We start from the raw sequence: 20533 nt of genomic DNA, 5'->3' as shown, positions 1-20533 counted from the left end.
GCTCCCAAATACTTTTGACATTTTTGGCCTTTGGAACAGAGTATGTTGCTAAGAGGCCCAATGACATTTTGATTTTTAGTCAAGAAACTGGCTACTTTTCTTTGGGGTCTTTTTTACCCTAATTGCCTAGCCATTTCCTACCTCCTATTCTTATCACACCATCCCCTGAAGAGGTTACCCAAATTGCCAACAGGGAATCGGGACACAGACCGCTCTGACTTCTTCCATGCAGAACAGGGGCACAGGGTAAGGCAACTGGGGTACCCCTTCAATGGGTCTATCTAAAACACTCCCAAAATGTGTAACTCTTAACTGTAGGGAGAAAAGTCCTTGACTGGTGCCTAGGAAATGTGAAGGAGAAGTAAAGGCAAGAGTAGTTAGCATTACAAGTTCTAGACAGGGAACCAGAAAAAGGTCAGAACATGGCAAATTTCAAATATTCATATCAGAGTCCATTGGAATTTCTTGATGGGAACTTCCAAAAGCATCCCTCTATTGGGTTCCTCTTCATTTTTCTTTTGTCTGCCAAGGCTGGACCTTAGAGTGATGGACTCAGGATTTGTTTTCAGGCACTTTGATAGCTGTTGGGGTGGCTAGAATCAGTGTCAGTTCCCTTGTAAAATCTGCCACAAAATCGTGAAGTAAAAAATGTAAGGGTGTCTCATGAATTATATATAATGTAAATATACCAAGTATTTCTATAAATTATGTTTTTTTAATCAGAAGTTTGAAATATAAATATTATTCTATTAATTCAGTATGACACAGAAGGGTAGAGTGATACTTAGCATAGATTACTCAAAACTTTTATGAGTATGTAAAGGAACTATATTCTAATCAATGAACTATCCAAAGCCAACACCTTGAGTCATACTTCTAAGAAGCACAATTTAGCAAATGAGAGCGTTCTACTGTTTTAGTCCAAAAAGAATCTACTCACCTCTACTTATATCAAATAATCAATGAAACAATAAAGCCATTAAAGCCTCTAGCAAAACTTTTAAAAACAAAAGGTCAAATTTAGTTTGAATTCTTTGAATTCAAGAACAACCACAAACACAGAATAAAGAAGTTGGAAGCTATGCCTGTGCTAAAACGTATCTGATGGAGTAACTGAGTCAAGAAGCACACAATCTAGATCAGTGCTCCACAGACAGAAACCTACAGTGACTCATGACCTAGCAGGGCACCCTAAGAAACACAAGTGTGTGGTTCTACCAGTGACACCTAAGCAAAGGAATTACACAGAAGAGTAGAGAAATAAATGGGGGTGGGGGAGAAGGTGGGAAGATGGAAAAAGAAAAGGAGAAATAGAAAAAAGCAAGCTAAGGGGGTGCAAGAAGAGAATATTGGGGAAAAGAGAAAATTAACTGAACAGGAAATAAAGTAAAAATAAATGACTAAGATGGAAAGTGGCGAAAAGCACAAAGATGCTGATACAGCTTTTTTCAAAATGAAGATTATTTAAGATTTTTAGCTCATTCAATCCTAAGACTCCGTAACCAAATGAAAGTCTGAACATTAGGACAAAGACAAAGGAAAAGAGTCTGTGGCCCACAGGTGAAGCAATTATTTTTTATATCTCCTAAAAATTTGACTTACTGTAAAAAAATTTAGACTTATTGTAATAAAATTATTTCAGACCCACTGAGAACTGTATATTTCTATGCACTTTAAGGTTTGGAGTTTGGTCTTTTCTGACAATTGGAAAAATTAATTCTAGGCAAGTACAACACCAAAGCTAAAACACAAAAATAAATATCAAGAAAACAAGCTCAGATATAATTAAAGGACTGGCTGAAAATTTAACAGAAGCAAGCAGCTGGTAAGATACTATTACCTAGAAATTCCTCAGACACTTTACTTCCCCAGGTGCCTTGGCTTCAAAACAGTCAGACATCTGCTCCTTAAGGAAATTTCACCAAAGGAGTCCTAAAAGCCAATCTGTGCTAATAATAAGTTCAGAAAAATAACTGAGATGCCAAAGTGGATAGCCACATGTTTTGGTATAACTAAATTTGTAATTAGTTGAAAAAAAAGTATTACACTTACTTATACCACTGTTTATTGTGTTTTCGGTATAGCAACGTATCCAAGGCAACAGCATTGACATCCAGAGCTCCTGGGGAAGGCCACTGGTTGGTGAGGTGGGCAGTTAACTCTTGTCTTGATCTTAAATCATTATTCTTTAGCACAGTCCTGTGAATATTAAGATGGTGAGTGCTTTTGTCTTCACTGTTCTACAATGGCAGAGGAACCCAATGGTATCAATTTAGGCCCCCAAACTTATCATTTAAAAATGGTATGCTAATAGACTGTGAGCAGAACTACAGCAAAACTGGCTGGGACTTGGGACTGTTTTGTCTCCTGCAATATGCACTTTTCAGAATTTCTCTGCTGGCTAGAATAAATCACTACTACTGAAATTCAGACTTTCTGTCTTTTCCTCTGAGATTATTACTCAGAACTAAAGGATCCAAAGGCACTTTACACCTAAAGTAAAAAAAGCAATCCAGTCTAGATACAGCCTATCTGATGCTTGCTAAAATATAGATCCCATGTCTATGATTTCCTGACTTCGAAACTCAGAAACAAACATAAAAGTAATTTAACTCATGTAAACAAGGATCAGTTAAATGAATTTTTTAAAAAAAAAAGAATACAGAAATATACGAAATAAAAATCCACGAGATTTCCATAATCATTTTGGACAGAAATCACTATTAACACATTTTCATAAAAATAAATCAATGTCAATTACACTTACTGATTTAACCAGGTGGCCATGTTTCAGTGACAGAATGAAGTCATTATAACAATTCACGATTTTCTTTCATTTTATTTGTTAATAAAAACTTGAAGAAGAATTTGAGTTTTGCCAAAATTTCAAATACACGAACTAGTTGATCATTATCATGAATTAATTCAACTTTTGGAATTAATGATCTAAATAATTTAAAAGCAAAGGTCTTACTGTACATCTAAAAAGTCTTACAAAACATTCTGGTGACATGTATACCTGTATTTTCAAATAGGAGCCCATGACCTTTTTTTTTTTTTTTTTTTTTTTTTGAGACAGGGTCTCCCTGTAGTCCCAGCTAGCCTGGAACTCACTATGTAGACCAGGCTGGCCTTGAACTCACAGAGATCCACCTGCCTCTGCCCTCTAAGTGCTGGGGATTAAAGGTATGTGCCACCATGCCTGGCTAGGAGCCCATGACCTTTGTGTACCAAAGTTTTGATTCATCATGTCAGAAGCAGGGATGTGATGGCTGCCTATCACTAACCTCCATAGTCCATAGTACTGTTGTGGATGCAAGGGAGGGGTGACAGTGAGGTATTGGAAGCACAATCCTGTACTAAAGACAATCAGCCAGCACATGCCTCTAACTGCTAACAGTGGGTCTACTGGCATAGCCATGTTTACATGCCTCCAATGGGCTACAGAATATTTGTGATTTACATAACATGCAAAAAACTATATACTAAAATTATTTGTTCCATGATTTCCAAAAACAAACATCACCTAATATAAACATTATAGATTGTCTCATAATTTTAAAATGGAAAATGTTTTAAAATTTTATTAAGATAATTTTTTGGAGAATTGCAACAACGCATTTCAATGGAAAAGACATAAAAATCTCTTAAAAAACCAAAGTATTTAACATTGCTTTTGCCTCAATGCTGTTGGTTTCTTGTTAATCACAGCTTACTTTTCAGCCCTAGCTAACCAGTGCTCATTGTCCCAGTAAAGCCAAGGTTTCACTTCACTGGTGCTGGTCTTTTGTTAATCACAGCTGATTCTCCAGCCCCAGGTGACCAGAAACCACAGTTTCTTAATTCAAATATATAACATGAATGGCCCTGATAGTTTCTGCTTCCCTCTGAAACATCACAAGCTAGGCCTCCGTTATCTGCATTTTTTTCTCAGCGGTTTTTTTTCTTTTTTTGAGACAAGAGTCTCTCTGTAGCCCAAGCTGGCCTGGAACTCACTATGTAGACCAGGCTGGCCTTGAACTCACAGAGATCCACCTGCCTCTGCCTCCCAAGTGTTGTGATTAAAGGTGTATGCCACTGCGCCAGGCTCAGCATTCTTATCTTCCAAGCTCCCATGAAGCAGTCCATTAGGCTATGAAGACTCAACAGCTTTTCTAGTCTGAAGCTCCAAACACTTCTACAATTCTCCAAAACAATATGGTCAGGTCTATCACAGCAATATTCCACATTCCTGGTACCAACTTCCGCCCTACTTTGTTTCTATGATGCTGTGATAAGACACTAACCAAAATCAACTTGGGGAGGGAAGGGTTTTTTTGGTTTTTGCTTCCACATCACAGTCCATCTTTGAGGGAAGCCAAGGCAGGAACCTAGAGGCAGGAGCTGAAACAGAGACCAAGGAGGAATTCTGATTACTACCTTGCTCTTCTGGTCTGTGTTAAGCCTGTTTTCTTATATAATCCAGGACCACCTGCCCTGGGGTGGCACCACCTGCAGTGGGCTAGGCTCTCCCACAACATTCAACAATTAAAAAAAAATGCCCCACAGATCTGGCCACAGGCCAATCTGTTAGAGAGGAAATGCCTCAGCTGAGGTTCCCTCTTCCCATGTATGTCATATTGACAGCCAAAGTCAACCATGACAATACTTATTCTGGCTGACTCTCCATATACTACCTCATTGTAAAAGGTTAAGATTGGGAGACACAGCAACTGGGTGTAGTTGTTCATGGATGTAATGTTAAGATACTCAGGTGGTTGAGCCAGATTTGCAAGTATGAGGCCAGCCTTGGCTATAGTGAGTTCTTTTCTTAAAAAAAAAAAAAAAAGATTGGGGCTATTGATATGGCTCAGTAGGTTAGAGTGGTTGCTATGCAAACATGAGGACCTAAGTTCAAATAGCTAGCACCCTCATAAAAAGCTGGGCATTGCTGAGTATGCTTATAACCCCAGCATTGGGAAGTGGAAACATAAATCCTAGGAACTCATTGGTAAGCCAGCCTAGCCAAAATGGCAAGTTTATGGTTCAGTGAGAGATCCTGTCTCAAGGAAACAAAGTGATAGAAGAAGACACTCATTGTTCTGTGCATATGAATGCAGAGGCACACCTCCCACATGCATACACACATGCATACAGTCCTTCACACATAGACACACACACACACACACACACACACACACACACACACACACTACAAAGATGATCAAGAGCTGTAGTATTTACACTGCATGGAACAGTGACAGTTCCACCATTCAACTATGTGACTAAGTGGATTATTTTTAAAAAACATTTTATTTTCAATTGTGTGTGTGTGTGTGCACTCTTGTGTTCTACTAACCACTCTTAAAAATATCTCATTTTAGTTACATGCACACATGTGTATGTATGCATGTGTGTGTGTGCATGTGTATATGTGTGGAGTATGTGCACAAGAGTGCATGCAGGTGCCCACAGAGGCCAGAGGCATCAGATCCCTTGGGATCTGGAGTTACAGGTGGCTGTAAGCCAACCAATGTAGGTACTGGGAACTGAATTTGGTCCTTTGCAAGAGCAGTATATGCCCTTAACTGCCAAGCTATCTATCTCTTCAGACCTTTAAGTGAATTCTTTTTTTTAAATTATTTATTATTTTTACTTTATGTGTATGAGTGTATTGCCTGCATGTATGTAAGTGCACTCATGTTTTGCAATGTCCGTGAAGATCAGAAGAAGGTGTCAGATCCCTGAAAGTGGAGTTACAGATGGCTGTTAGCTACCATGTGGGTGCTGGGAACCAAAACAGTGTCCTCTGTGAGAGTAGCCAGTGCTCTTAACCACTGAGCCATCTCTCCAGCCCCAATGTGAATTCTTTTTAAAAAAATTTTATTTAATGTGTATGAGTGTATTGCCTGCCTGTATGTAAGTACAACTGTGTCATACAATGCTGGTGGAGGTCAGAAGAGAGCTTTGGATTCCCCTGAAACTGGAATTATGAACAGTTGTTTGCCACCCTATGGGTGTAGGGAATCAAACCTAGGTCTTCTGCAGGAGCAGTCAGTGCTCTTAATCACTGAGTCACTTCTCCAGCCTGTGAATTCTTTTTTTATTTTATGTGTATGAGTGTTGTGCATGCATATATGATGTTAAATGCACCACATATGTACAATGCCTACAGAAGCCAAAAGAGGGCGATAGATCCCCTAGAACTGGAGGTACTGATGGTTGTGCGCCACCATGTGGGTGCTGGAAAGTGAGCCCAGGTCCTCTGCAAAAGCAACCAGTGCTTTTAACTGTTAAACTATTTCTTTAGCCCCCTTAAGTGGCTTATTTATTTACTTATTTATTTATTATTTTATTTTATGTGTAGGAGTGTATTGCTTGCGTGTATGTAAGTGCACCTGGGTCATGCAATGCCTGCGGAGGTCAGAAGAGGGCACTGGATTCTCTGGGACTGGAGTTATGACAGTTGTTAGCTGCCATGTGGGTGCTGGAAATCAAACCCGGGTCTTTTGCAAGAGCAACTAGTGCTCTTAACCACTGAGCCATCTCTCCAACCCCTTAAATGTCTTCTTAATCCTTGAATCATCTATAAAACAAGGATGATAATGAAACCTATGTTGCAGCATTATTTTAAGGGTTAAATTAGTTACATATTGGGCTCTTAAAGGTTTTACTATTTTTTAGTACTTAAGACCAAGTTAAAAGGTTAAAGAAAAAAGTTTTTAAGACAGGGTCTCACTATAGCTGACTGGCCTGGAACTTGCTATGTAGACCAGACTGGCCTCTGAGAGCCACCCACCTCTGCCTTCTGACTTCTAATCAAAAATTTAAGTCTACAAAATATCTCACAGCATTTCCACAATTGAAAACAATATGTTCACAACTATTATCAAGTAAACATATTAGTAATGGATACACTTAATATTTAATAATGATCTAAAAGTATCTATAATTGTAATTTTTCACAAGGAATATCTTCATAGAAGAGGTAGCATAAAACGTACAATTTAAATTTCCTTTCTCATTACATTCTGACACTTTCAACTGCTATTTTTCTAAATTGCTTAGGAATCATCTAGCATTTACAGAAAATGCTAAGTAAAAATCTTTTACTTAGGTAAAAATACATCATTTAAAACTAAAGTTTGAATTTTTATACATAATTAGGTTGAATTATGTGTTATCATTATCAGTTGGCTATTTTATGAGTTCTTTGTATATAACCTTAATTTTCTGACCTGAACATGTCTTTGATAGATATACATTATTTCAAATTACCATGGGTTTACAAACACAAAACCTCTTCAGTGAAGATGGAGAACATCTTTTCTACAAAAAATCTGAAGGAAAACTAGGAAGTTTTCAGTTAATTTTTGAAAAATTTTTGTTTTTGAAAGGAAAAGTAGCTTAGTATCTTAAGAAAATCCTTCTTTGTGTCTAAGACTGAATTTAATTAATTAATTAATTTATTTTTGAGGCAGGGTCTCTCTGTAACCCCAGCTGGCCTGGAACTTGCAATGTAGACCAGCCTGGCCTCAATCTCACTGAGATCCACCTATCTTGGCCTCTTTCATGCTGGGATTAAAGGCACACACCACCACACTGTTAATGAGTATAATTTATTAGGCAGAACCTAATTAAACCCTGAAAAGTCTTAATCATTTCTAAACATATAATTTAACTATATATAAGCATATAATTTACTACCCACACTATATACTTAGATTTATAGTTTTTCTTCACTTGATTGCTACTGTATCTTAACTAAATACAACACAACACTAAGACTATGGATTGATTATAAATAGTAAAAATTTTTCATTGTGAATTCTTTGCATCTTTTCAGGAAGATGTTAATTTCTCATTTTTTAAAAAAGAGAAATAAATTTGATTATTTGCTGTCTCTTTAAAATAGCATTCCACAACCAAGCTATCCATTAGTAATGTGCTAAAATTCAATTTGAAATACTGTCACAAGAATACAAAGCAATAAAGATGATATGTTTATCATTCTCTTTTAATAATGTAGAATTTTATAGGAACTTAAATTTTCTTGAGGCTCATCTTCGGTAAAAATTAACAGTCCCAGTAAGTTATTTCAATGTTTTCAGAAAATTAATTTTATTTTTAACAATATTTTAAATTTTATATTTCCTTCATTTTCCTCACATGGTGCATTGTATCTCTCTTTATTTCTTCTCCTTTACCTGGAGTATGCTTCCTGCCTTTCTCTCCCTTGCTATCTGGAGAATTTCTGAAAACCAATTCCCATATCAAATTTCTAGTGATGTTTTCTTGGGATCACCATTCCCCTAATACCTCTCTAAGTATTAATGCTCCAATTATTGTGCACATGTATATATAGCTGTTTACTGGACTTTGATATATTCTTTTGTATTCACCTTTAAATTACCAGTATCCAGGGCCTGGAGAGATGGCTCAGCAATTAAGAGCACTGGCTGCTCTTGCAGAAGATGTGGGTTTGGTTCCTGGAACCCACATGACTATAATTATCTATAGCTCAGCTGGGTATGGTGGTGCATGCTTTTAATCAATCTGGTCTACATGGCAAGTTTCAAGCCAGCTGGGGCTACAGAGAAACCCTGTCTCAAAAAGCCAAAAAACAAAAAATCTTTAACTCCAGTTCCAGAAGATCAGATGCCTCTTCTGGCCTCCTTAGGTATTGCATACACATGGTGCATTTACACACATGTAGGCAAAAACACGCTATACAAATAAATGAATACGTAAATAAATAAATAAATAAATAAATAAATAAATAAATAAATAAACAAATAAAGTATCCAGTGCATCAAATGGAAATCTAATCTGATGCTGGTAATTTCATACGGCTCTGTATGACTATCATCTATCTGGCCACTGTCTATCTATTTAGCTCCCAAGATACACACATATGTGTCCTCTATGTTTTGAGTGATGAGACGCTACCATGAAGCTTTCTATATCTATTTCTCTGTGTTCTGGCTTATCTGATTCCTCTGCATTCAAGACATTATTAAGGAATGAAACAATAAGCTTCATTACCTTTTTATGGACTTCCTAGTTCATTTATTTCACAAGGAAAGTTTTTGTTTCCCACTGTGTACCACAAGCCTCTATCACAGCACTTACAAAATACAGCTCTTACTGTTTCCATGTCTGAATTCTCTGTAAGCACTGAGATGACAAAAAATTACAAAAAATTTATTTGCATATTCCCAGAAAAGTGGCTCAACATCAGTAGGATAAACAAATAATAATAACCTATGATCCATGTTTTGAATCTGAAAGACAAGAGAAAATATCTCAAAGGAACCCTGAAAAATAAGTTAATCTAGAAGATAACAATACAGAATATGGCTGGGTGTGGTGGCACATCCCTGTAATCCTAGAACTCTAGAGGGAGATGGAAGCAGGAGAATCAGGAGTTCAAGGTTATTTGCAGCTACATAGTGAGTTGGAGGCTGGCCTACGCTACATGAGATCCTATCTCAAAACAAAACACATCACATGTATTCTATTTCTACTTTTTGAAATTAAATATTAATATGCCTTTGATAACAAAAATGGCCAGTTAGCTTTCAATTAAACAACTGTTGATAGAACATAATAAATATCATGTTGCTAGAAATTGCAATAAATGACTAGTCTACTAGTTTGCTACCCTAACAAAACTTTAGAAAACTATGGAAGCATTTAAAAATATTGCTATCCAAGTCTCAGCTCAGATCAATGAAATGACACTCTATGATTGTGGGGTCTAAGCAATCATATTTTTATGCTAAGTGAATGTAATATAAACAAATAAGAAAAAATATTTTTTTCTCTTTTGAAATAACAAAACTACATGTCTCATGGAATTTTCCTTCTTGGTTTCTTTTCCCCTTCACTTAGTCCTCAAATACTGGTGTTCTCAATGATTCCTTTCACTCTGTTCTCAAAGTCTTTCATTTCCCAGTAGATGTAGCCTACAACTGCCTGAAAATAATCACCCTAGGTTCTTCTGAGCCTAAAACATTATTTACATTATTTCATTATTTTCTTCTGTTTAGAAATTAGGTTCAAACAAGTCTATAATTATTTATATGCTCTTAAAAGACCCAGACTTTGATGGCAATACTTAGCCAATTCAAAACTATTCTGATGTTTATTTGTTTGACTCTTTAAAAAAAAATTTTGCATTATATTTTATTATAGGAAATATCAAACTATGTTTGAAATTGCTGACACATTTAACTGTTACCTGCAATCAGGTACACAAATTGTATTTTACATGTATCTCTGTATTACACATGTTTTATGAATTACAATGACTTTATTGCAATTTCTTAAAAACTGCCCTAATGTTTAAAAAGAGCCATGATTGTGCCATATAAGTATACTGTACACCCTAACTATGACACTGGAATAAAAGTTGTTTGATGTAACCAGAACAGAGTTCTGATAGTTAAGGTGTTTGGTTCTTTTTTGTTGGTATTTGTGATTTGGAGGAGGGGTGTTTGAGAGAGGAAGACGTCATGTAGCACAAGCTAGTTTCATTATGCAGCCCAGGATGACCTTGAACAGATCCTCCTGCCTCTGGTCCCATGTTTGATTCTTTACTTGTGGCTTGGGTCTGGAAAGTCAGCTTCTCTCTTTTGTGTTGTTTCTTTCTTGGCCAAAGACCATGCTGGTGTTCATGATGTAACCACACTTTTATCTGTTAGATATATCCTGTACATATTATAATTCTCGGCACTCAGGGATTTAATGTCTGTGGCTCCAAGTATTCCTAAGAAGCTCAAAAGGTCCAAGACATGACCTTTTAATCCTGTAATACAATATATCTATAGCACTGAGGCCACAAGGTAAGCTTTAAGAATGAGTCCAGCAAAATTCCTCACATCAGGATGGGTTACTATTTGGTTGTATCCTCCCCAAAGCATGTGTTGGAAACCCATTCCCAAAAGCAAAAGTGTTGGGGGTGGTATCTCATGGGAGGTATTCAGATAATGAGGGTTCCACCATCACAGACTAATGTATTAGTGCCAATTAATCCATTCATGGATGACCAAATGACTTGAGGTTAGAGTTAGATTCCTTGCATGCTCTTACTCTTGTCCTTTCCTCCTTTCTCCATGGGATGACAGCACAAATAGGACCTTCACCAGTTGTGCCGTCATGCTTTTTAACTTCCTGGACTCCAAAACTTGTTCTTTACAAATAAACCAGTTTCAGGTATTCTGTTATAACAGCAGAAAATGAACTGAGACAGCAGTATAGAAAACCTGAGATTTTCCATATATCATATTGTCTGATGTTCCACAATTCTTGACATGTACTCAAATGGTTCTGAGACATGGCACATTGAGAAAATCTTAAGCTATAATTTTTAAAAACATATTTTACTATTTTTATTTTATGTGTATGAGTGTATTGCTTACATGTAGGTAGGTGCACCTGTCTTGTGCAGTGCCCACAGAGGTCAGAGTCAGATACCCTGGAACTGGAATTACAGACAGTTGTTAGCTGTCATGTAGGTACTGGGAATCAAACCTGGGTCCTAGTGCTCTTAAGAGCTGAGCCATCTCTCCAGCCCCTTAAACTATGATCTTTAGGAAAATAATCTAATATTATGAGATGGAACCATCTGTCAGACACTACTCACTTATTGTCAGTCTCTGTTTTGAGCCCTTATAAACTCTGTGAAGCAGAGACTATTTCACTCCAGTCACTAGCACCTAGAACACCTCATCACACTATTTTCAACAAATATTTGTCAAATGAACGGATAAGTTTTAAAAAGATAGAAATTTATGCTGGGTGTGGAGGTCAGCCTGGTTTACATTGTGAGTTCCAAGCCAGCTGGGGCTATAGGGAGACCTCCATCTTTAAAAAAAAAGCAAAACAAAATGACAAAAAAGTTAAAAATGAATACCAAGAAAAGTAATGAGAATTTACTTGTTTTTAATCCATATAAATTTCAAGAATGAGGAAATTCTTATCTGGCTTATGAATATTAATGTAAAATGTTCTCTGCTCATGTATCTTTGTATTCTTTTTTAGTTTTAGACACAGTCATGGAATATTTACTTTTATATTATTTTACAAGTACATTATTACTAATATTTTCAAATTTAAAATAATTCAATATTTTAAAACTCTACCAACTATAAATTCAACTAAATGTGTCTTTGTCAAACTGTCTTATAAAATATAACAGTATTTCATCAAATACATGAATGAGAAAAAGAATTATAGTAACAAGTAACACCTGCTAATTAGTAATTAAACAAGGATACATCCACCATGCACTATGAACATAATTATGTCATAATTTTAGACACTAATTCAACTACCATTTCAAAATTAGAACTTAAAAGTTAATCTCTTGAAATTCAAAACCAAAGCAGAAGAAATATTCTAATTGCTTTCTTTTTCCTAGTAGTACTATATCTGCCAACATTTAACACTTTTTAATCGATGTAAAAGTAAAAGCAAACCAACACAATGAAATAGGAGAAAAACCATGCACTGTAGTTCGCAGCAGTATCAATCTCACATAAGACTACTGTTGGGGTTCAGATCACCTAGCAGCCCTGCCCCCTCCCCTACAGGGCCTTAAGGGTTCTACAAGCCCCTGAGATAAGCACCCTGGTCTCTGAAGTCAAAAGCAGACTTTTCTCCATGGTTTGGCCACCATGCCTGGCCTCAATTTCTATATGTAGCTTTCTTCATCCAAAAATGGCTTGCTACAAAAACATTTAAAATGTAGTTCTAAACTGTGCACAATGATATTTTGGCAAAGCCTGGTGATCAGGACTACAAGAGCAATGCTGGTTTAATGCATCATCTTTTTTGCAGTCAAACAAGAACTAACTTAACTAAATAAATGCTTAAGGGCTAAGTATGTGATTCAGTGGTAGAGCATCTGCCTAGCATGTACAAGGCCCTGAGTTTGATCTTCAGCACTGGAAAAACAAATAACCCCTCCCCAACTTAAACTATTAAAAATATGTATTTCAATAATAGTACAACTGAAGGTAATTTTTATTTTCTAATTTTTCCAAAACAAAAATTATTTTTGAAATAAGAAACACAAATTTAAATTTTAAAAGATTTTTTTATTATTTTTATTTTATGTGCATGAGTACTTTGCCTGCATATATGTAAGTGCACCATGTGCATGCAATGCCTTCAGAAGCCAGAAGAGGGCATCAGATCCCCTGGAACTGGAGTTCCAGATGGTTCTTAGCTACCATGTGGATGCTGGGAATCAAATGCAGATCCTCTGGAAGAACAGCCAATGTTCTTAACAGAGGAGCCATCTTTTCAGCCCCACATATTTAAACTTTAAAAAGAGTGAAAAGATTTAATAGAGGCAACAAGATTTCTTAGAATTTGAATCTTTTATTTATTTATTTTTTTTGATAGAGGTCTCCCTGTAGCCTCAGCTGGGCTGGAACTTGCCATGTTCCAGCTGGCCTTGAACTTACAGAGATCTACTTGCCTCTGCCTCCCAAGTGCTGGGATCAAAGGCATATGCCACCACACCAAGCTTAGAATTTGAATTTTATAGCAAAACACATTTCATGTTGATATGCTGCCAAAAGTTTTATGAGTAGCTCACTTACAGCTGATCTTGAAGCTCCACAATGATATATTCTAATTGTTCTTTCTCCAACTTATGGGCCAGATCAGAATCTTCAATCCTTTGAAGCAATATTTTATTCTGAGAGACAGATTCAGAAAGCTGGTTCTCACGAAGACATAAGAGTTCTTCAAGATAACCCTGGAAATACAGTATCACAAAGATAATTAACAAGTACAAAACTTCTAAGATATCTTTTAAAAAATATTTTACTTATTATTTTTATTTTATGTGTATAAGTGTATTGTCTGCATGTGTGTAAGTGCATTTGGGTTGTGCAATGCCCTTGGAGGTCAGAAGACATCAGATCCTGGAACTGGAGTTATGGGTGGTTGTTAGTCGTCATGTGGGTGCTGGGAATCACAAGAGCAGCCAGTGCTCTTAACCACTGAGCCATCTCTCCAGCCCCTCTTTTAAGGTATCTTAAAGATAAATGTTGAGCATCTTAAGCATAATTTCTAACCATATTTTAATGAAACATTTTCAAAATATTACTGATGAATAATTTTAATAAAATAGAAAGTTTAATATATATTCTCCATTCTTAATAGTTAATTTAAAAAATATTTTATTATTTCTATTTTATGTGTATGAATGCTGTATGCCTGTAAGTGCATCCATATCATGCAATGCCTGTGTAAGTCAGAAGAGTGTTGGATCCCCTGGAATTTGAGTTACAGATGGTTACTAACCACCATGTGGGTGCTAAGAATTGAACCCGGGTCCTCTGCAAGAGCAGTCAGTGCTCCTAACTTCTGTGCCATCTCTCCAGTCCTCTCTCCATTTTTTAGAGAGTTTTTGGGGGTGGAGTGGGGGGGACAGAGTCCAAGCTGGCCTTCAAGTTTCACCTCCTGTCTCTGCCTTCTTCCACAGCACTATAGGGTGCCCAGGGTTACAGGTGAGTGCTGTTATACTTGGTTAAAACTTTTTAAAAAAGATTTATTTGCATTTATTTTTTACTTATGTTATGTGTGTATACCTGTGTGAGTTTACATATGCCATGTGTATGCAGGTGTCTTTTCTTTCTTATTATTGTTCAAATCTGATAATACATTGACTTGTCTTTAAGCCCTAATATTCTCTTTTTTACTTGATCTATTGCATTGGTGAGAATTTTGACTAAATTTTTATGATGTAACAAGATTTTTATTCCAAAATCTGTTTGGTTCCTTTTTAGAATATCTGTGTATCAATTAATTTTTGAGACAGTTCTTACTATGCAGCCTCGGCTAGCCAGGGACTCACTATGCAGCCTGGGCTGGTCTCAAATCCATGGTGATGCTCCTGCTTCAGTCTCCCGAGTAAGGGGTTAAATGCACAGCCAAACATGACTGGCTTGCTGATATTCTTAAAAAGCATTCTTTTTGAACTATGTGGTATTTCTTGTACTTAGATATTTTTGGAGTCATTTACAAGAGAACTGTGAAACTGTGAAGGAAATCATATTGCTCTTTTCTGCCAATATTTCTTGTTTGTATGTTGAGTTTTGTGCATGTGCATCTGTTGAGATCAGCTTCCTTTCCACTTTTATTATAGCTTTGATATGGAGTGAATTACAAAGGTCATTCACTGAGGGCATGGTCTCTATTATAGCAGTATTGGGGGGGGTGGATTATGAGGACTCTTAACTTCATCAATGAGTTAATCCACTGATGGATTCATAGCTTAGTGGACTACTGGGAGCCAGGAGAAACTGAAGGAGGTAGGACCTAGTTGGAGAAAGTAGATCATTGGGAAGATGCATATTTCTAGGAATTATACCTTGTCCTTGTCCCCGTTAATTCTTTTGGCTTCCTGACCATCATAAGGTGAGCAGTTTTGTCTACCACAGTCTCATGAAATAATGATATTCTGCCTCACTAAAGTCCTAAAAGCAATGGACCAAGTCAGATACGGGTTCAAAACTCTGAAACTGTAAACCTATTAAAATAAACATTTTATTTTTTCCTATAAATTACTTCCCTCAATTCAGGTATTTTGTCACAATGATGAACTAACACAACTTTTATGTGAAGGCCTTCTTAGTAAGCAGTCTCTCTTGGCAACATGCCCTTAGATGTTGGTTTACTGTATAGTGTTGAGTTTAATTCCAAACTGTAGTGCAGCTTCCCAGTGGCCTCTTTGCTTGGTTAGTGGGTTTTTACACAATGTATACTAATTTGGAGTCTGAAGAACCCGTGTTTTCCATAAGCTGCAGAGGACTGGGGCTCCTCTGGTGGTTCCAACAGGTGTGATGTAGACAATGAATATACTGAATGTGCTCTCTGTTGTTACTCTTCCAGGCTTAGCAGCAAGATACAGGGTATAGGGGCAAGCTATGCAGAGGTTTCTTAGGTACAGTGTCTACAACCTTTTCTCTCTGCTGTAGCTATGGAGCTGAATGTCCGAGAGTGGATTCTGAGCTGCCTACATGGGGCTAGATCATAAGCTGAAGGCTTTTAAGTCCCCTGTCCTTTAATGTTAAGTTATCTAGCAGGGTTCAAGCAACACTGGGTGATGGATATACTAATGGGGTAGTGTATAGCTCAGCAGCAGAGCATCCAGCAAACGTGTTCAAAATGGTAGCAGACTTGCTCCCCAGAACCACACAGAAATAGGAAAACTAACAACAGTAAAAATAAACATATAAAACCGGGTGTGGTGGCACACGCCTTTAATCCCAGAGGCAGAGGCAGGCGGATCTCTGTGAGTTCAAGGCCAGCCTGGTCTATATAGTGAGTTCCAGGACAGCTGGGGCTACAGGGAGACTGTCTCAAAAAGACATATATATATATATATATATATGCAAATCAGATAAAGAATAAAAACAAAGCCAACAACCATCAAAATATCATAACCAACAGAAATGAAAAGGACAAAAGTTATATAAGATAAACTAAAAATAAAATCAATAAAAAAGAAAACAGAAAATAAAAGAACAAAAATTTGGAAATTAAAAAGGAGGAAAAAAGCAGCAGAAAGTAATTTTTTTAAAGATTAAGTTTCTATTTTTATTTATGTGTATGTGTGTGTGTGTGTGTGTGTGTGTCTGCGTGTGTGTGTGTGTGTGTTAATGTGTGCATGTGGAGACCAGAAATGGGTATCAGATCCCCTGGTACTGGACTTTTACAGGCAGTTGTAAGCTGTCACGTGGGTGCTGGGAACTGAACTCAGATCATCTAGAAAAGCAGCAAGTGCTCTTAACCACTGAGCTATCCCTCTAGCCCCAGAAAGTAAAAAATTTTAAAGGGCAAAAAGCAAAATGAAACAAATACTAAAAGGAGAGAGAAAAAACACAAACCAAACAACAATAAATAAAATGTCTCAAAAACGAAAAGTTTGGGCTTCCAAAATGGGTTAGCAGGTAGAAGTGTGATGGTTCACCTCAGGACTGACCATAGTGATGCCATGCTACAGCCCTAGCTAGTCCCAGCAACTGAAAACTAGAGTCAGTTGATTCAAAATGTGGGAATAGAAAAGTTTGGCCTAGCTGCACCAGGAAGTGCATTTGAGATAAAAGTCAACATGTATCTGGCCGCCCTTGCTAACTGCTTGGTTTTGGCTTCTGTACTTCCCACTTGCACCTGCAGGAAGAAACTGTTGGAAACTTTTCCACTCCTAAGCTATGAGAAACTGTTGAGGGGGGCACTCTTTCCACCCCTGAGCAGATAAGGATATGGTTTTTCAGTATGAAAGCCTATCCCAAGAAAGGCTCAGGACTGCACTGGAGATCTAATGTCCAGTGTAGTTGCAGGCGGGCTATAAAGACTTTCTTTTGGCTATACTCTGTGTCTGAGTGGTCTTCTCTGGTGGGACACCTCACAACAAAAGTGCTTTTAGCACAAGCCTGATGAATTAAGTTCATGGTAGGCAAGAACCCACTCCCCAAAGTTGTCCTCTGATCTCTACACATGTGCTGTGGCACCTATATGCCTGCACTCAGACACAGACACATCCTACCCATACAATAATAATAATAATAATACCTTTAAAAATAAAAACAAAGGGAGAGGCAGACAGATCTCTGTGAGTTTGAGGCCAGCCTAGCCTACATAGCAAGTTCAAGGCCAGATGGAGCTACAGGAAGACCCTGTCTCGAAAAGACCCAAAATAAATAAATAAATAAATAAATAAATAAATAAAATTTAAAAATTAAAAAAAATTGAAAATTTCCTCAACTAAAGTGATCAGCTCTGTGGGTAATAGTGATTGTCCAGTTTCTGCAGTCAGAGTGTCTTTCTACATTATTTAGTCACATGCCCCTTAGAGACCAAAAGCTGGACCCTTTTACTCCTTTCCTTCTTTCTTTCTGTTGCTGGCCAGATGACCAGAGGCATTTGGAAAACCTCTTAGATGCTCTGCTCTCAAGTAAGAGCTAGGGAAAAGCCACAAAGCTCCCCTAGGGTATTTATTTTAGAGACACTCTGAACACTCTCAGAGTGGCAGATGGGCCCAGAAGTAGTGCATTAGACTCTCTGACATCATTTGTGATGTCCATTTAGAGAGCTGTGCAAGGCTCTGGAGTTGAAGCTATTACAACAGGGCTGGAGGTTGCAGCATGCTGATACTCAGGGCTCTAATGTTCTAAGACTTAGAACAGAATCAACTCACAATCCTAAAGGGGAAATGTCCACAGTTCTGGGCCATGTCATAGACTAGTTTCCTTTTGAATAAAATTCCCAATGGGTTTGTTTCATAGAATCTCCAAGAGGACATACTAGGTCTTGAAGCCAAGCTCCAACTGAGTTAGTATAACAGTGTTTACTGCGAGCTCCTGGAAGCAAAGTATATGCAGGGGACTTTGATACCCAGAGCAGCAAGCTCAGACAAGACTTTCTCAAGATAGCTCCTCGAATATATACTATAGCATAGAGATATAGGGATTCTTCAGTGCCAATCACCTTGCTCAGTCTGGCTCACTATGTCCAGTCTTCACAGTGCTAGACTCTGCCAGCTGTGCTCACTGGGTTACTTCCTCTTCCACCTCTAAGTTCTTACATAGTCAGTGCTGGTTAAGTCTTACATTCTGCTCCACTATCAAAGCATATGGTTTTCTCCAAGTTTGTGTATATGCTACTGAGTTTCAGTGTTTTCCCATAGTCACTTATATCTACAAGTGGCTTTTCCTCAAGGGCTTTTGTCTGCTTGCTTGTTGTTCTGCTGTGCTGGGCATTTAAGCCAGTGCTTTGCTCATGCAATCCAAGTGCTCTACCACTAAGCTATACCTACATTCAGTTTTATTTGAGATAGGGTCTTGCTATGTAGCCTAGGCTAGCCTCCAGTTCTCCATTCTCCCGAGTGCTGAGATTACAGGCTTGTGTCACTATGCCTGGCTTCAACAGTAATTGCTAATCTTTTATGTGGTTTCTGCTGAGTACCTCTAACCTGCCATCTTGTATCTCACTTGATTTTTTGGTCTGTTTGTTTTAGTTTTGTTTTTGAGACATGGTCTCTCTGTAGCCTCAGCTGCCTTGGAACATGCTATGTAGGCCAAGTTGGCATGGATCTCATAGAAATCACCTGCCTCTGCCTCTGGAGTGCTGAGATTAAAGGTGTGTGGTATCACACCCAACTCTCCTGATTTTTAATCAAGAGTCTAACTCAGAAACAGAGAGGAAGTAGCAGTTAAAGATCTCTGGATAGTGATAACCCCAAAGTAGTAAGTAGAGTCAAATCAAGAGACTTGTGACAATTGATATATACCTTCTGTTCAAGAGTAAGTTGGTACTTTTGTTTTACTCTCTTGCACTTGTTAAACCAGCTGTTCTCATCCATGATGAGAGGTGGTCCCACATTCTCTGGAGTGCTGCTTTCACTGTCACTGCTTCCAAAGGTCCTGAGCTCCTCTTCATCACTGCTAATACTATCAGAACTGGGAAGATCAAAGGAAAAAAAAAGAAGTGAAATAAAATGGTACTTTCCAATCTGATTATTAAAATGAACACTTTTGTAAGTTATGAGTATCAGTGAAGACAGAATTATAATAATAATACTGTAAAGACTCAAATATCCTGGAAAAAAAAGGCAAGCCTGCATGGCCTGCTGACTCCCTGGTCACAAAACCAAGCCTAGACATGTTATAGTTAAAGTGAAATTTAGAGATCTAAAGAACACAGGAAACAAACGATTCCCAGAGAAGCAAAATGAGGAACTCCAGATGTGCTGTCAGGCTTTCTAGTGGGATTCTTTCATCACCCTAGACAATCACTGCTTAACCCTTCTGCACTACCAGGTAAAGCTGGAGCACAACAACCAGTAGTGTTCAAGGTCAGCTTGACTTTGCAGAGGTTGCTGGGAGAAGGCAGCAAGTTTAGAAGAACCAGTCGCTCTTCAGCATTTCATACTAGGAGGGATGCAGAAGTAGAGAGAATGCTTATTTCAACACATATTTAAGGTTCTGCATGGCACATGTATAACAGAGAATTACCAAATGAAGTGAAAAAAAAAGACAGATGAGAAAGTAGGTAGGAAGAAAAATGTTGAGCATTTGATTCAGGGTTTGAAGCAATAAGAAAGCAAAGATATGGATTATGAACACAAAAGGTGATGCAAGGAATATTTAAAATGTATTGAAAAGAGAGGGTTGGAGAGAGGGCTCAGTGGTTAAAAACACTGGCTGCTCTTCCAGAGGACCCACATACAATTCCCAGCACTCACAGAGCAGCTAATAACTGTCCATAACTCCAGTGGCATCCAACATCTTCTTCTGGCCTCTGTGGCCTTTGCATGCCACAGGTGTACTTACATACATGCAAGCAAAACACTCACATACATAAAACAAAAATAAATTTTAAAAATTATATAAAAGACAACATCATTCTAAATGGAGAAAAACTGGAAGCATTCCCATTGAAATCAGGAACCAGGCAAGGTTGTCCACTATCTCCACTTCTCTTTAACATAGTGCTTGAAACTCTTGCAAGAGCAATAAGACAAGAGCAGGAA

General features: G+C 37.6%; 1 protein-coding gene across 2 annotated transcripts in view; it reads right to left on the bottom strand.

Moving 5' to 3' along the window:
* The window catches only part of Rundc3b (RUN domain containing 3B), a 166656-nt gene that overhangs the window by 18998 nt on the left and 127125 nt on the right, over nucleotides 1-20533 (bottom strand). The window contains exons 7-9 of one of the 2 annotated variants that reach the window (XM_008822489.3): nucleotides 19292-19460; nucleotides 13593-13750; nucleotides 2053-2199 (exon numbers count right to left, since the gene is read on the bottom strand). In XM_008822489.3, coding sequence (XP_008820711.1) covers nucleotides 2053-2199; nucleotides 13593-13750; nucleotides 19292-19460 — 474 coding nt within the window. The remainder of the gene's footprint in view (nucleotides 1-2052; nucleotides 2200-13592; nucleotides 13751-19291; nucleotides 19461-20533) is intronic. The other variant, XM_008822490.3, reaches the window with a different exon arrangement.

The sequence above is a fragment of the Nannospalax galili genome, unplaced genomic scaffold, assembly GCF_000622305.1.
Source record: "Nannospalax galili isolate Female #2095 unplaced genomic scaffold, S.galili_v1.0 scaffold85, whole genome shotgun sequence".
In the NCBI taxonomy this organism is placed as follows: Eukaryota; Metazoa; Chordata; class Mammalia; order Rodentia; family Spalacidae; genus Nannospalax; species Nannospalax galili.
This window is presented reverse-complemented; position numbering and strand designations above follow the sequence as displayed.